Source organism: Dermacentor silvarum, chromosome 7 (genome assembly GCF_013339745.2).
Source record: "Dermacentor silvarum isolate Dsil-2018 chromosome 7, BIME_Dsil_1.4, whole genome shotgun sequence".
Classification (NCBI taxonomy): Eukaryota; Metazoa; Arthropoda; class Arachnida; order Ixodida; family Ixodidae; genus Dermacentor; species Dermacentor silvarum.
In genome coordinates, this window is record NC_051160.1 from 41,114,332 (window position 1) to 41,131,289 (window position 16,958).

Consider the following 16,958-nt stretch of genomic DNA (forward strand, 5'->3'; position numbering starts at 1 on the left):
AATCAAAACTCGTAAAATCCCTGTAGCCGCGACTAGGCCTGTTAGATACTCAAACATTGCAATGTTTTTTAGGAAGATTGGTAGACCACGTACTTCACTTTGGCAATGGGGAATTGAAAAAAAAAGATAAAAATTTGCCTTGTTTTAGACAGGACTTTCAAATTTTGGGTTTTTATTAAACCGTTGACGTAGAGTGAAATTGTAAGGTATGACAAGGCTCTGCTGAACAATGAGAATTACCGCAAAAGATATCACGAACTCGTAAGTATAAAGCACCGACTTTTATTATCGATGGTTTCACATTTCCTCCCCTCGCAAATAGGTCTTCTAAGTACGTAAAATAAAAGAAATATTAAGGTGGGGGGGGAGGGTACCGGAGCTTTGTGTCCCCAAAATGTTAAGCTTTGTCTTTCACATAGCTCGAATGTGATGCTCACATTTGCAACATTTTGGTTGAGTAGTGCGACCGCAATCTGTAATATAGCAGTTTTTTCTTCTGTTATTACCAAGTAGACTCATTTCCGCAATACGTCAGTGTGAGGCAAGATTATCAAATGTTACAACTGATTCTGTTGTCTTCATCGGTGCGTTCGCCGCATTTCGTCGACACGAGAAGCTGAACTTAACACAAAGGAGAGCCACACGCCTTCTTCGGTTACATTTCGCGAGTTCCTGTCATCTGTGCTATTTAGTTTCATATGTTTCAAACTGGCGTAGCTGCTTTCTCTTCTTCCCAGACGACAGCTACACAGCTGCAGTTACGGCTGTCCACTGTATCATGCAGAGCGAAGAAGGCCAGACCTGATATGCAGGCTGACTAGTTGCGGCCGGCTTGGGGGGTGCGGCTGCAACCATCACAGGAGCAGGCTTTGGCACAGGCATAGACGCCGCTCTCGTCGCTTGTAGGGGTTGAGCGGCTGAAGTTGGCATAGACCGCGCTGCCGCCACGTGAGGCGCTGCGGCGGCGTACAGCTGCTGGTGATGGGATTGCCATGACACCGAAGGAGCTGCTGGTCTGTATGGAGGGGCAGGTAGCAGCAGGCGCCTGCTTGTGCGCGTAAGGCAACTGCCGGGGAGCTGGCTCTGCGCCGGAAGATGAGAGCAGTGAAAACACGCCTAGGATAAATGCCAACAAAGAGAGCCGTCAAGCAGATTACTCTAATCGGCGATACGGGTTACTTTCGCCGTGCCTTACAGCAGGATTACGCGACACTCGAAACGCGATAGTAACAACGACAGTTATTGTGAAGCACTGCTGCGTAGCATTACGAGTTGTCTCACGGAGAGGACCAGCTCAGTATTTCGTGATTTATACTACACTGGCGCATGAAATTCCCTTAAGAACCGTATGAAGCGAACCTTATGAAACGAACCTTATAGGTACATCCCAGAGACTTGATCAATTCGCTTGTATAGACCTACACCATGATTGTAAACAGCGGTAGGCACCGTCGATATATTTCAGGTCTTATAGCGACGTCGCGTAGGCTCCGCTCCCGTTCGCCACCCCCGCTTGCACGCGAGGAGGGCGCTTTTTTTTTTTTTTTGAGTGGGGTGGAGGTGGAGGCTGCTAAAACCATGATTTCATTATGAAGTACATGGTAGTGGGGGCGCCAGATTACTTTTGACTACGTGAGGTTCTTCAACGTGCACCCAGGGAAACGTTCTTGCATTTCGGCCCCATCGGAATACGGCCGAACGAGACGATAGGCCTAGCTGGCTGACTGCCGCAGTGACGGCCGACAACGCGCTTGTGATCTGGCCTGCAGCTCATCATAGCGCGCTTATGTTTGACAACACGATTGACGTGGGCTTAAATGCATTGGTGTGAATAGCAAACGAATAGCAAATGGTGTCTGGTGTGATTGGCAAACTAAACGTAGTATACTTGCAAGCCAGGCGTGCGCCTCAGTGAGACGGTCTGAGCTTGAGTTTCCGTCCGCGAGACGAAATGCCGTCAGATCGTTGCTCCCCAATCGTACCAGGGATTTATATAGTCGGGTACAACTTAAGAAGACAGGAGAGGCCCCGCCCAGATGACCGAAGCGCAGCAGCCGATTTCCTCCGCGACTAAAGAAATAGTCCCGCTGACGCGACTCACCCCGGCTTGAAGCGCGTGCTGCATGCTCTCCGCCAGTGGGGACACCGGTCGTCCGGCTCATGACGCAAGTCTTTAGTGCGCGCCCATTGGTGGAGGTTCGTATGCATCCGCCTTTGAGGGGGCAAATGCCGTTGCCTTCTAAAGTTGTACCTAACTATAGTACTGGGTGCTGCTTTACGAAATACGCGCAAATTGCAGATATTTTTTATTTACTATTCAGAACCTATTTCATGTTAAAAACAAGCTGTAGTCGATTTCTACGTCGCCGTGAGCTAAGACATAAGGGATCGCCTCGATGATGCGACCGGCGAGGTACCGTCCCGACGGCGACGCCGGCTGTGTAGGCCCGCGCCTACTCAATCAACAGATGCAAGCCTGACGGTGAGCGGTGGGTCAGACTCCCTGAAATCTATAGCAAATGCTTGCTCGGCCTACGAAGTAGAAGTACCGCGACCATATCGTGGTTGCCAAGTGCTCAATATTTTCGCTCGTTCTCTGCGATAGAATAGCCGAACGGCTAATACATATTAAATGTACCTTTTAAGTGCGGAGCACTTTAGGGACCCGGGCTGTCAACGGCATCCGTCGCGTATGATGTCATGATTGCCAACGAGTCAACAAGTGCTCAACAGAAGGGTCAAAATAAGTGCATAATTGATCAAAACCGGTTCAAAATAAACAAACATGATCCAGAATATTTTAGAAGACATGAATATACAGTGATTAAGCGCATTAATTACCAGAAAGTCGTTAATATCGGCTCCGAAACGTCAGACTGGTAGCAGAGCAGCGAAAGAGGGTGCGCTACCACCCTACACCGCACATCACTGCTACAGTGCCTAGAATATATTCTAGGCACTGTATCACTGCTTCGCACTTCCCCAGGTTTCACGTTAGTGCAGCTGTATAAGCTCTGGATTTGAACTACACTAGCGCAGGATTTGGGCGGAATTGGAGCCACATTAAGCCCGGATTTAAGCAGGATTTCAGCTGGATTGGAACTGCATTTGATTTGGGGCGCCGAATGATCTTGAAGTCATTCCAAGTTAGCGGCAGCAGCCGGCGACGCGGCCGGCGCGTCTCTCGGGGCGTGCTCTTGGCGTTCGCTACGGACGCGACGCGCGTCGCTGCCCTTGGCGCGCTTAGTTTTCAATAGATATTCGGCTATGGCGTTGACGACCTTCAAAGGGAAACCAGCTGCCAAAAGCTTTTTGCTTAGCACTCTTCTCTTTCTTTTGACATTCAATTACTAGGCAACTAGACGACGTGTCGTCAAACCATCGATTTCACCTGCTCGGTGAGGAAGAATTGCGGAAGGACGAAGAGGAGCTTGGTACGTGGGAGCCACATTAGCTCCCCGATGGGCCATGGGAGGTGGTTTCTCGCGAACCGCGTAGGGCTCTCTAGGAGCGGGCCGTGGAACCTCGTAGTATTGGCCACGGCCCGGAACTCCGGCCATGCCACCGTCCCGCAGCTGCTGGCGGCCAAGCTGTGGGTAAGCAGGATACTCTCTCCACATAGCCTCGCCAGCAACTCTTCTGTCAGCCGGAACTTGGTAGTAAGGCAGAGGCTGGGGCCGACGTCTCCAAGGATTCCAGTCTCGCTGGTCGTCCATGTTCTGCATTCAGAAGGGACATGTTTGGAATTAGTGGCTACACCACGGGAGCACGCCTATTCCTGTGTTACGATCCATATTACGCCTCGGCCAGCTGAGTCTCTCGTTCGCGAATTCATGTTCACTGGCAACAGAGAGCCTAGAACAGAAATAAAGGTGGCGGTCCTCCTTACTACGTACGCTAAAATAAAAATGATGCTTAATGGAAGGAGTGTTCATTTCCTGCCCTTAAGCGTGCGGCCGATTTGACAATCGCTGCGTTCCGTTTCAACTAAAAAACAAACACTCTATTGAAACCTCTGTGGAACTACGGTTCGCATTCAACTTAGCTCAGCTGGCGAATTGACTGCTCCTGGCAGGTGGAGCTGCGAAAAAAGAAGAAAAACGTTTCTTCAATAGAATAGATTTCTTTTTAAGTTACCTGTGCGTTTTTTTAAGCTTTATAGTGCTCTCTCAACTGGTTATTCGCATTTCTTGGTGAAAATCCTCCCACTAGTACATTGATGCGGCGCTTATTTCCGAAGCTTATCTATTTTGTCGACGCTTGACTCAAACTGCATGCTTATTACCTACAGCTACTAAATCGGCATTCCATTTTACTCAGCTAACATCTCTCACCTGAGGTACGGCAAGATCGCTGAACTTTTGTACTCTGCTGTAAACTCGGTAGCAGGGCTTTAGCTTCTGGTTACAGTACTTGAAGCAAGAGAAAACAACGCTCACTTACGCGTAGTGACGGCGGTGCTGAGCAAAAACCTCTTCCTCTTCTTCGTCGACGACCTTCTTTGGCGTATTTGTCACGTGCTAACTGCAGAGCTCGGCGTCCGTTTTTTATAAGCGATGATGATAACGAGCACTCGCGATGTGGGATTGGTAACGAATTGAGCAGTTGGAATAAAAACGCAAGGGACGAAGATGTAATCCGACATGTACACAAAAAAGCACTAAAATGAATATGTCAATAACTCGACCAAATACGTTACGAAAACATACAAGTAAACATTTTTACTTCAAAATTACTTTCTACAGTTTCACTGTTTCTCTTATTCGAAAAATGTTCGAAATGGTCTCCTGTCTTTAAAAATTGAAGAATTGCTTCACCTAAGCGCCCACTGTATCTACACCACTCTAGGTACTGTCTTTGTCACGCACTCTAGGTTGGTTCTCATTCCCGTAAAGCGTGAGCAAGAGCCAGTGACAACAATATTATATTTCTGTGAAGTCATAATGGCATACTCCTGAAAACCTGAAAGCGTTTGCACTGTGCGAAAAATTTATTATTTTACTGACATAAGCGTAACTTAAGAAAATTAACTACACTTGATTCATTTAAACTACCGAAAATCACCACTCGCATGGTTCTTATTTTAAGGGCGAAGCTCCTTAGGGTCGAGGCTTGTCCCCCGTCGCGCCGTTGTAGCCACGCTAGTACTCACCGCTCCCGCGAGAGGCGCAGCTGTGCTCTCGTTTGATTTTAACGGCGCCCAGTAGATGGCGCTTTCTCTTTCGCCGGTCGACACTCAATGTGCTTCGATACTGCTACCCTGCTACTATGAACACCGAAGACTCGTTTCCGGCGCTCGCTCGACTCGCTCTTGGCGCACTTCCTTTCTCTTTCGCCGGTCGACACTCAATGCGCTTCGATACTGCTACCCTGCTACTATGAACACCGAAAAAGACAAGGCGGTGGCGGAGCGGAGGGTTGCTGTGGTCCGTAGAGCTCTTGAACAAAATCACCTACCCCATGTGTAAATAATGAAACATTGTGTATATACTGTATAGATAATGACACCACACCCCCGTGTTTCTGTGACACATATTTGTATGATGATCGAGTGGACAAAATCTACGGAGGATTCACGGTTTACCAGATTACCTCCGGAGCTTCGCCCACTCATCATCGTTCACTTCGTGGATATAGCGATAATTTTTTTGCGTGCCTCAGCCTACCCGTCCCCACGTAGGAGCGGCCCGCAGCTCTGCCCTAGGGCAGGGCTTTTCAGTACCTTGGGAATAAAGTTCTTTATCTGTCTGTGTACCGCTTCTTCACTTAATTATCAGCCGCTTTACACAACATAAAGGTACGGAGAGTCCTGGACGACTAAAGAAAAAAAAAAACGAACGAAACTGCTTTATTGCAATTGTGTGTGCATGTGCGGCACGTAAGATATGTGCTGCTCTGGCTGAAAGAGTGTCATGAGTTCTATTTACATGTATTGCGAACGGTGCTATGATGGTAGATAATAACTTTCATGGAGGTCAACCTGCGCATTGGTGAAGTACCATTTTAAGAATGATGGAACACCCAGTTGTCTTGTATTATCAATTTTCCCGGCATTAAAGTTGTGAATAATGTTGACGTTATGCTGAAATCTATAGTTGCATATTGGTTAGCTGTAATCGATAGAGCCTCAGCCTTTTGAAGGCTGTGGTAATGACACGTTCGACTGAAGAAGAAGAACGTAAACTTTATTTTCAAATGAATCACACTTCAGATCGTTAGTGCCCCCTCACTTAGCTTTGATTAGATTGTTGTGGGCACCAGGGCATAAGGGTCTATTTCTAAACGAAATGGCAGATTCGTTGGCGAAAGCGTTCCTGAATGGCCCGGTAATTCATATCCTAATGGTTTCAGCTTTCATCATAGGGGCTAGATTTCGGAGAAAAATGATGCTGCGTGAATTTCACGCCCATTCTTTAACAAACTCATCAGATTTACAGCACTTGTCGCATTAATGGAATACCAAACTCTGTCAAACGCTATCACTTGAAGTCGCAATCGCTAGACTACGCTGCAGAATTCCATTTTTAAATTTTTACCTTCACAGAGCTGATCGGGTTCCCTCACCTAACTGTCCCTACTGTGGACAACACGAAACATTAGATCATTCTCTCATTGTCTGTCAAAGATATCCTGAATTGCGAAAAAGAACCTTAGAAACACCGTTCCGCCTTCTTAGATTAGAATGAAATGTTCAAAATTTACTATCATTGGGGGCCTCTACCCTTGGGCACAGCGACAGGAAGGTTGTAGATGCCATCCAGAATTACATTACAGGGTCAGAAAGATTTAGATGACAGAATCAGGACTTAGGGTTCCGAAATATTCTTACAAATTTGATGACTTGCTGTCTACTTCTTTTTTTTTTAGTCTTCATTTATTCCTTTATTCTATTCAAAAGAGACGGAGGGCTCGGCACTGCCCGAATTGTTTGTTAAATCCTGACACTCCCATCACATGTGATTAAGCGTGGCAACCTCGCCACACGACGTGCATCTGTTTGTAGTGTACATGTCTGGATACGTGGCATGCATGAGTCTGGGGTTTCTGTAAGAATCCGTTTGTAATTGTCTGTAGTGTACTGCTTCTGTCCAGCCGTCTAACCTAGCGTAAGGGAATGGGTATACACGTTTCTGTAGCTGGTAGTGTGTCGTGATGTCGTTGAACCTGGTCATACGATCCTCCCACGCCCAGACGTTTGCAGTACCCCGCGGGGGCTCTTCCTCCGATGATGCTCGGTGAGTGAGGCCTCGAGCAACGCGGTGAGCCGCTTCGTTGGGGGTGCTCAGACCAGTATGTGCCGGGATCCATAGCAAGTGCCTTTGGTTATCAAAGTCGGCCTCTCCCTCGTGTATGGGATGTCGCTGGAGTATGTGATACGCCTCTTGCTAGATGCGTTCATTTGCAAAATTGCGAATTGCCGTTTGGGAATCGCAGATCACGTGTGTAGCTTTGGTTTGTGTGAGGGCCAGTGCTATGGCCGCTTCCTCTGCCGCTTCGGCATGTGCCGTGTTCACGCTGACGCTAGTGAGGTGGTTCCCTCGGTGGCTAGTAACTGCCACCACGAAACTCTTCCGGTCTCGATAATTGGCTGCGTCGGTGAAGACTGCCTCCTTGTCGTTGGAGTAACTTTGGTTCATGTGTTGTGCTCTGGCTTTACCTCTCCCCGTGTGGTGTTGGGGTTGCATGTTGCGAGGCAACTGGGGGTACGTACATTTGCTCGCAGTATGGTTCTTGGAATTTCCACTTTGATGCCGTGCTGCGTGTGATATGTGATGCCGAGCTGCTCGAGAACCTTGTCTTCCCGGTCGCGTTTTCGATAGGCGCTCGAGTTGGGACACTTGTTGCGCCTCCACGAGTTCCTCGAGCGTATTGTGTAAGCCTAGTTCTAAGAGCTTGGTGGTGCTGACTCCAGGCGCAAGTCCCAACGCACATTTGTACGCCTTGCGTATGAGAACGTTGAGCTTGTTCCTTTCCGCAACCGTCCAGGTGTGATACGCTGCCGTGTACTTTATTGGAGAAATGACGAAGGCTTGTATATGAGTAGTGTGACGCTGCCTTCGCGCATGCCCGCGTATTTGTTGGTGATGCATCGGATGCGCTGCATCGTGCTGGTGGCCTTTGCCGTTATCTTGCGAAGTGCTTCGCCATTGCCGCCCTTGTGTTCTATCATCATTCCTAGTACCCGGATCTTGTCTACCTCCGGGATGGGTAAGCCCTTTGATGCCGTTACTTGGATATCTTCCTTTCCCGCGGGGGGGGGGGGGGGGGGGGGGGGCGTGTAGCCTTTGGGTGGGCGTCCCTTTCTCACCCGTCTATATAACAGCAGTTTGCATTTTTCGGCCGCACAGGTGAGTCCCGTGCCCACAAGGTAGTTTACCACGCATTGGATGGCCTTCTGTAACCGTTGCTCGATCGCACCGTCACTGCCCGTTGTCGTCCAGATCGTAATATCTTCTGCGTATAGCGTGTGATGCAGTCCTTCGATTTGAAGCAATCGGTCATGTAACCCCAGCAGGACGAGGTTGAAGAGCATCGGCGAGATCACCGAGCCCTGCCAGGTGCCCGAGCTCCCGATGTTGATTTGATCTGAGTTTAGTTGGCCCACTCGCATGCGTGCGGTTCTTCCCGTCAGGAAGTCTCGGACGTAGTTGTATGCTCGCAGTCGGAGATTTAGCTTGTCTATTTGTCGAGATAAAGCTTGTCTTGTCTATTTATTTGCTTCGTTCGACTGAAGGTGTGCCGTGATTATACAAAACAAACAAAATGACCGGCAGGGATTTTCCTTGAGCTGCGAGGGCTTTCTTTCAATGAAACTCACATGTAGCGTAGTCTTGGATTGGAGAGGATACCAACTTTCCTTTTCATAAATAAAGGTTATCAGGCAATATCGAAACATTCTATTACGTTTGCTGCGCTTATGTACTGAGGCACCCCTTACAATATTCCACCTAGAAATATTTTTCTTGAGTAAAACAATTTCGTGTTTTTCACCGAGAAAGATTACACATCGCGTCAACTTATTTCATTCAAAAGGTGCCCAGTTTCTCAAGTACTGAGCCCACTTGATATTTTCATTTGTGTAACACTGTTTCGTTTGCAATTGCGCTGCTGCCTCACTGATGCATCTGCGAAAGTTTATAAATGCGATTAAATACAGTAACCGCATTGATACAATAAATTGGTAGATAGGGAGCTTATTTTTTAGTCAAGCCCTGTATAATGGCTTTGCATTTCTGTTTGCATTTCTTTGCCACTGGAGTCATTGTTGAGGCTTATGAAATTTTCTCAATTAACAGGTTAGTAAAAACTCCAGAAGTGCTATTTCTTGCACGTTTTTGAGCTGGAACATGGCAGGCATTGACCTTCTAAGTTTATTTCAAACTCTGGAGCATAGTTATTCATTTATTACTGTGCGCTAATGTCCATCAGATTTTTTTCACATAACTTCATTACCCTGAGTGATTTTATCACCACGATTGTATAAAAGTTTTGCAGTAAAATACATTGCTCTAGCTTCTCGTTTTTCCGTATTTTGATCTCACTATCATGTACACTGTAAATGCATTTTTTCGCTGATCACTGTTTTCAATTATTACTGTTATCACATCTTATTATGACGCATATTCTAAATGCAGTTTCGCTTATCATGTCCTTTCGTATGTTCACTAGATACAGGAGGTGCCAAATCAGCCTTTTATTGTCGAGCCTGCATTTGTATATCTTGACCTGTAAAAATATTTTAAATAATAAAAATTGGTTGGTTGGCTGGTTGGTTGGTTGACTGATTGATTGATTGATTGATTGGTACCTGTACTGTAAAATTAAGGTAAAGAATGGCAGGCACATGCCCACATATATCACGGTCGCTGACCAATCTTTCAGATAAATCATTGGTATTGTGTATTTTTATTTTACGTAGAAGTGCTGAAAGAAAATCTGTCAAAGGAAGCATAACTCAGAAGACCTTGTTCGTAAGTAAATCACAAGAAAATCAGGCGCTTAAAAATCCGGACACTTCCCAATCACATGACAAGCAGTTGCGGTATACAGTACGTCCAGAAGTACGTCAAAAAGAAAGCGTTGGGAGGGTTCCTGTGTTTCCATCCCAGACTGATGTTTCTACACCACTTTCAATTGGCCAGTTCATGGGACCTCTTTGGACACGGTCCAGAGGCAAGGCTCACGGTATTCCTTTGTAGGAACAAAAAGAGGCCCACACACGAACTTAGTACTATGGCGTCGAACTACCGTCCGACTTAGCGACAAAGTGCGCTATCGCAAGAGAACCGCGCTGCCGGAACTTCCATTGGTGGAGGATGCCGCTGCCGCTTCCAGCATGGCCCGGAAGCTGACCCAGTCACCGTGCTCGGTGTCCAGGAAGTACGCGGCGCCCACCACCACGGCGAACAGGAAGCCTACCAGGAAGACGGCGAACAGCATCCTCTGGTGCACCTTGGACCACGGAGTGCGTGCCCGCCTCGGGTTCTGGATGAGGTCATCGCGGTCGTCGCTGTCTGCGCAGTCGCAGTCCACGTCTTCGATGGCGCCGCGGCTGCCTATCCCACGACGAGAGACGCGGGGCGTCCTCAGCTTCGTCGTTGAGTCGAAGCTTATAGAATCGCTACTACCGTCCATCGCTTCGATGTCCAAGGTACTCGTACTCGAGGTCATGTCGGGCTCACCAGACGGCTGCATCGGCCTAAAACCTACGCATGGCGACGGCGAGAAGTGGTTTCACTGAGATTGCACACACACGAAAGCAGTTTAATTCGATATATTATGATAATATAGTAAAGGAGGCACCCAGTTATTATGTGGACAATTATCACAACTGAAATATTGCGTGAAGGCTCTGAAAATGTTTGTTAACGCATAGTCGTTAGCCTAATGGCGTCCTATCAGACATTATTTTAACTAGATAAAGCAAAAGAATATGACTTTTGTTGGCTTTATTACTAGTTGGGTGTTACATTTAAGAGTGGACCATACTGGTGACTAGCAATCGGATTGACGCCGGGTAGTGGAATCATATATATTTACTAAGCAGAAATCCAGGGTTCTGGATCTGTGTCGAGATGGATGTTCCCGAACCACGATACAAATTATGCTGGTGTTTCAGCTAGAGTTGTCAGCCAGAGCGCGAGTGTGTCTTTGGGGAAACATTACTCAAGCCGCATTTTGTACTCATTTATGCCGTCGACTCTACACGATTCCTGCCAATCGTTTCGCCGAGTAGCCTGTCCCGGCAATATGGGGGAGGCGACATCGAGCGAACCGGTGTCAAAGACAGACAGCAGTGGGAAATGGAAATAATTGTCATTCAGTATTGCCCCAAAGAGTGTCTATACATTTAATAGCGAGTAATATTTCTAAAATAAAGCTTTGGTTAAACCTAGTCGGTTTAACCAGACCCCCGGCTGCGCTTAGGCTTCGCTTGAAGTTAGACATTTTATTAAACTTAGTGGTTTCCCACTAGACTAAGAAAGGAGAGACGTTGTGGTCAATCAACGGGTAAAACTGCGGCTTCAACTATGGCTGAGGTGACGCGATCTCTCCCCTTCTATACTCCCGGTTATCACAGCTGTGGAGCGCGGGGTGTGACGTCACGCAGAGAGCGCAGCGAGCGCCCAACGGCAGGAGTGGTGGCCGCGCGGCGACCGTGACGAGGCGAGTTGCCAGAGAATCGAGGCCCGTGGTGTGACGTCACAGAGAGGGCGCAGCGAACGTGCCAGCTGTGGTGGTTGCCAGGCAGCGGTGGACGCGCCCCTGTAGGAGCGGTGGCCGCGCGGCGACCGCGACGAGCCGAGTCACCGGAGGATCGAGGCCCGTGGTGTGACGTCACACATAGGGTGCGGCGAGCGCCCAACGGCAGGAGCGGTGGTCGCGCGGCGACCGCGACGAGTCGAATTGATGGAGAATCGAGGGCCGAGGTGTGACGTCACAGTGCAGCCACGGCTCAAAGTGAGGCGACGGCTAAGAGGCGAAAACCTTGCGCAATGTAGCTATCGCTACAAAATGAGTTTCATCAACGATTGCAACGAAATGACCTCAATGTTAACTAACCCTTTGCGGACCGTAAATGATATACATCACCTGCCGCCAGTGGCTAAGTGCGTGGCTATGCCAATCTGCTGCTGAACATGAGGTACGGATTCAATTGCCAGCCTCAGCGGCAGCATTCCCCACGGGTTGGAATGCAAAATGCAAACAACTCGTGCACTTCGATTTAGGTGCACGTTACTACGGGGTCCCTCATACACCCTATACACTATCGGGAAGTTAAGCCCCAGAATTTAATTTTAAATATGACGTGCCGTGAGAACATTAATAATAAGGTCAGTTTATGAATATTGGTGAATATTTGGGAGTTACCTAATTCAATATTGTCTATCATTGTAAAAGCTACGTCCATGGCACGTCCTGAAGGAATAAATATGGAGAGGTTGAACAATGCAGAAGGCTATTTCACAAAAATCCTCTTGAAGTAAAATAAGGACACTGTGCATGAGAAGGGCCACTCAAGATTTATAAGACGGACTACCGAGTAGCACAGATCAGGAGAAAACGAGAAGACGTTCTAGTTGAAATTATCTGCAAGTATTGATGCTTGGAAGCTCGCGTAATATGCTTAGCAGGCCTAAGTCTAATAGAGCTACAGGAAGGCTGTCAAAGAAAGTGGAAGTGAGACGTAGTCGAGGACTGAAGAGGGTTAGGTGGAGAGACTGCATTGGGAAATTTGCAGGCTGCTGACACAGGTCCACGTGAATTGGAGGTGCTTTCATCATGCAGAAGAAAACAATTCAAGGGGCACTTAATTATCCCTAAGTGGATCAATGCGAAAGCATTACGACCACTAAAGGTGGAGGGTTCGACTCCCACCAAAGGTCGTTGGTTCTAAGCGCCCTAATTAACTATATACTAATTATCTTGGTTTTATAACTTCACCCTAATTAACTCTGCCTAAATAACTTTGCCATAATTAACTTTGCCTTAATTGCCGTCATAAACTATCTCAATTGCCTCAAGAGGGCCATCTCACTAACTTGGGCTACCTTGGGCCACTTTGATATTTTCGGCCATCGTGGTCACGCCAACGCAGGATTTTTCCGTCTCGTGAGCCATACAATGCTTTCGCGTTAATAACCAGACTGCGGACGGTACGTGACACTGATGCGCTAAGATAATGCGTGACAACTCCCTGAAAAATCGCCAAATGCTCCTGATATACTCGGATAGCGGTCACACCGTGAGCCGTGTCCTGAATGCAGACATCAATTAGTAAGGGCTTATTTCTGCTGTGCAATTAATGACGCTGCTTCCTTGTGTGGGCCTTTATATTTTTCGTTTCACTGCAGCTTACCTAGCCCTTAGCATAAGGCGAATAGCACTCGAGACAGCACACAGTTGAATGGCCTCGAGAACTGGCCAGTGGCTTAAATTCGTAAGTAACCCTTTCGGTAACTGCGTTAATCCAAGTTTCCGATACTCACTTGTGCAAAGACAGCGCGGTAAGCGCAGCACCAAGGCGTCGAAGTCGATTCGTGGCCTGCAAGTAGCAATTACCTCTTCTCACCAACAATCGTGCGTCTTCGTCATGGGTGGTATATTCTCGAGAGTGAAATGATCATCGCTGTATTCATTTAGGTTATTTTTTTTATCGGAAAGAAAACGTCGGCTACTCAAATGCAAGGTCGAAGTTACGAATCCGAAGCTCAATCTTCTTCTTTTTAATCTGAACTAAAGAACGAGGAGTGCTCCGAGGATTTCGTCGATGTGCCTAGAGAAATAATGTGTGTGTGTTTAGGGTGGAAGTAAATACCTTTTATGGCTTGCATCTATATACCGAGTTTTTGGTAAACTCCGCTAAACTATTTACAGCCTGACGGCTTAGAATTTAGGAACCGGAAATCTTTAAGGATTCGCGAGACTCTTAGTAATGACAGCCGATGGCTAGGCTGGCTGTAGAAGTCGTGAAATATTTTTATCATCCTTCTGATGTCTTAGTGCATTGGTGAACGTCAATGCCTTTCCTTTTTTTTAAAATACAAATCAAGTAAGACAGAACACGCCACCCTAGAACACATTCTATGGGATTGCGCACATGTAGAAGATAAAAAATTGGAGGACGCTGAAGCTTCGCCTTTAAGAGTAGAACGCGATAGCGCTATCGGGACCCGTTCGCATCGAATCGTTCGCATACGGCAAGTAGGCTTCATTCACTACAACACTGAGCGTGGGAAAGCCAGCTTACAAAGTCCAAGCTTACACCGATCCCCTTAAAGTTCACTTCACTTTTAAACAGATATGCAGAATTGCAAAGACGTTTTTCCTGGGGCAATATAAGTGGTCTTATATTAAAATGTGAAGGCCCTAGCACCTTTTTTAATTTTTTATTAATTGTTTGCTATTGCCCCGACGCGCACGCGTGTCCAAAACAAATTAGCAGGCAGAGTCCCAATTTGACCTGCCAAGGATGCGAGTGCCACCTGGATATCATTTTCGCAAGTACCCGAACGCGCGGCTGTAGGTCTGGTAGAAATGCTGGGAAAGGGGTTTCAGTTTCCTCGCAGCAGAATTAGTCTTTCTCGTACATTAAAATTTCTCGTACATTCAAAATCAAAGGAAGAGCAAAATAACAAACGCTCTAAAAATTTATCACGAACGTTCTATTCAATAAAAATGCCGGCAGATCCAACGCCCTGTGCACGGGAATCGATGTTATGCGAAGCAGTGTGCGGGGAGCCTGCCAAGTTATCGAAACGACCATGAGCGCACCAAGACGTAGGAGGATATTTCATGACCTACATGACACACATGTCAAGACATTGATGTCATGACCTATCATTTAAGTTCGTCATACGGTGCTCTCATGTTCGGAACGACCATGAGAGCACCAAGACGTAGGCGGCTGTTTCATGACCTATGCATGACACACATGTCGTGATATTCATGTCATCACCTATCATTTATGTTCGTCATGCACTCTTGTCGTGCTATGCCAATTTTGGTACCTACCAAGTTAACGAAAGACCATGAGAGCACCAAGATGCAGGCGGGGTGATAGATAGATACTCTCAAAGTGGCAAATGTTCGCCAAGAAATGCCTCGCATTTAGAACTGAAATGGCACTATCCCGAGTGTATTGGTTGGTCCTCCCACTCATTTCTTCTCCTCAATATTACTTACCCACATTCTGCAAGGGCATAATATTTCTACTTTCAATATTTGTTGATTCCCTGCTCTATGATGTCCCAAAATAGTCCTACGCTTCAATAACGCCTCTTTTCCCAGTAAGGCAGTGCTTATTGCCTCTTTATTCCATTTTGGGAAAGCTACCCAATTCTTGGTCGATTCCCCAAAATGAGTATATATCCCTTGTGCAAACGAAACAACGACATCATAATATTGTACTTTTGTATTTTTGTTCTTAATAATACGACCCGGTTCTCGTTCAATCCTCCTAGTATGCTTCTGCCATTATTGAAGAAACTATCATCATCATCAACGTGGGATTTCTAATCAAGAGCAATCAAGAAGCAGAAGAAGAAAAGGTTCCATCGTGGTTCTTGTTCTACGCAAGCCAGAAATGTTGTTCTGAGCAAACACTCGTAAGTACACACTTGAGGCACTGGATAACTTTTGTCAGAAAGTGTTAAGGAATCAATTAATTGGTTTCTGAAGCTCAGAGCCAGCGCCGCAACAGACTAAGTCGTGCAAATGTTGCTTGTAGAGCCTTAGAGCTCATCGCCAATGACAAGCTCTAGGGACAGCTTAGTATTCCAGCTGCTGACAAAAGATATTGTTTTTAATTAAAGTGATAGAAAAGCTGCTATTAAAAAGACTGTCGTCTTTTTATACAAACACTTGTCATAGCGCGAAGTGTGCTTGCAAGAACAATGCAAGTGCTTTCAATATTCTCCGGGTGCCGAGAAAAGTATACGCCATAATTATCGCTGACATTATCGCTGTTTTTATTAAAAGGGGCTCTTCCAACGACGATTTGTAGTCTTAAATAACAGCGGGAAAATAAGGACAAGAGTTTGGTGCTCTCATACCCTTCGTTGCGAAAAACAAACATAACTGGTAAAATCCACCCATTGTGTTCACACATCTATTCGTCACGTTTAGCTCAGGCACAACACAACGTAATGCACCATTTATGTGAGAGCATACTACCGCCAGAACCAACGTTCAGATTGTGAAACTTGCGGGTGCAAAGAGACTATAGCACATCTTCTGTGTGATTGTCGTCGTTTTAGTGCACAAAGGAAAGTCCTCAGAACCACGCTCGACAAGATAGACAGCCGTCCCCTTACGGAAGCCAGAATTCTTGGTCCCTGGTCCCAGCCGACGTCGGAACGAACTGCTTTAAAAGCGCTATTACGCTTTTTAAAAGATACAGGACTTCATGAAAAGCTATAGAATTGTGCGGACAGATGTGTTTTTTTTTTCTTTTTTGCTTTGTTTTTCTTCTATTTAATCTTCTCTTGTTTGCTAATCTTTTCTGCCCTTACCCCATCCCCCAGTGCAGAGTAGCCAACCGGAAACTTAACCTGGTTAACCTCTCTGCCTTTCGCTTCTTATTTTCCTTCCTTCCTTCCTTCCTAGAACGCTATGGCAGGTTTGCACGATTGAACAGATAATAGCTGCATTGTCAATATCACTCACAGTAGCGAATGTCCCATGTGAGCAAAATCGACAGCGTCGAAGAAAATATTCGTGTCTAGAATAAATGGTATGACATAAATAGTGCCTGGAGTAGCCCGGAGCAGCGTCCGTACAAATGAGGCGTCCCAGGAGTATTTACAGTGACATTACATGGGCGTAAATAAATTTGGCGGGCTTTACTATATATCGATTCCTCACGCCGCCTGGCAGAGGCCTTGCCAAACTGAAGGCGTTTTGAATGCCATACCTCTCAACTGATGGCGCTATCGACAGCTTGTGTCTGCAGCTGC

General features: G+C 46.7%; 1 protein-coding gene across 1 annotated transcript; it reads right to left on the reverse strand.

Moving 5' to 3' along the window:
• Positions 1 to 817: 817 nt before the first annotated feature.
• On the reverse strand, positions 818 to 4,485 carry LOC125947098 (uncharacterized). The gene is made up of 3 exons (XM_049671446.1): positions 4,444 to 4,485; positions 3,392 to 3,719; positions 818 to 1,083 (listed from the first exon to the last, which is right to left on the reverse strand). Exons 2-3 carry the CDS (start codon positions 3,714 to 3,716, stop codon positions 818 to 820), a joined length of 591 nt encoding a protein of 196 aa, XP_049527403.1. The 5' UTR covers positions 3,717 to 3,719; positions 4,444 to 4,485.
• Positions 4,486 to 16,958: the final 12,473 nt, after the last annotated feature.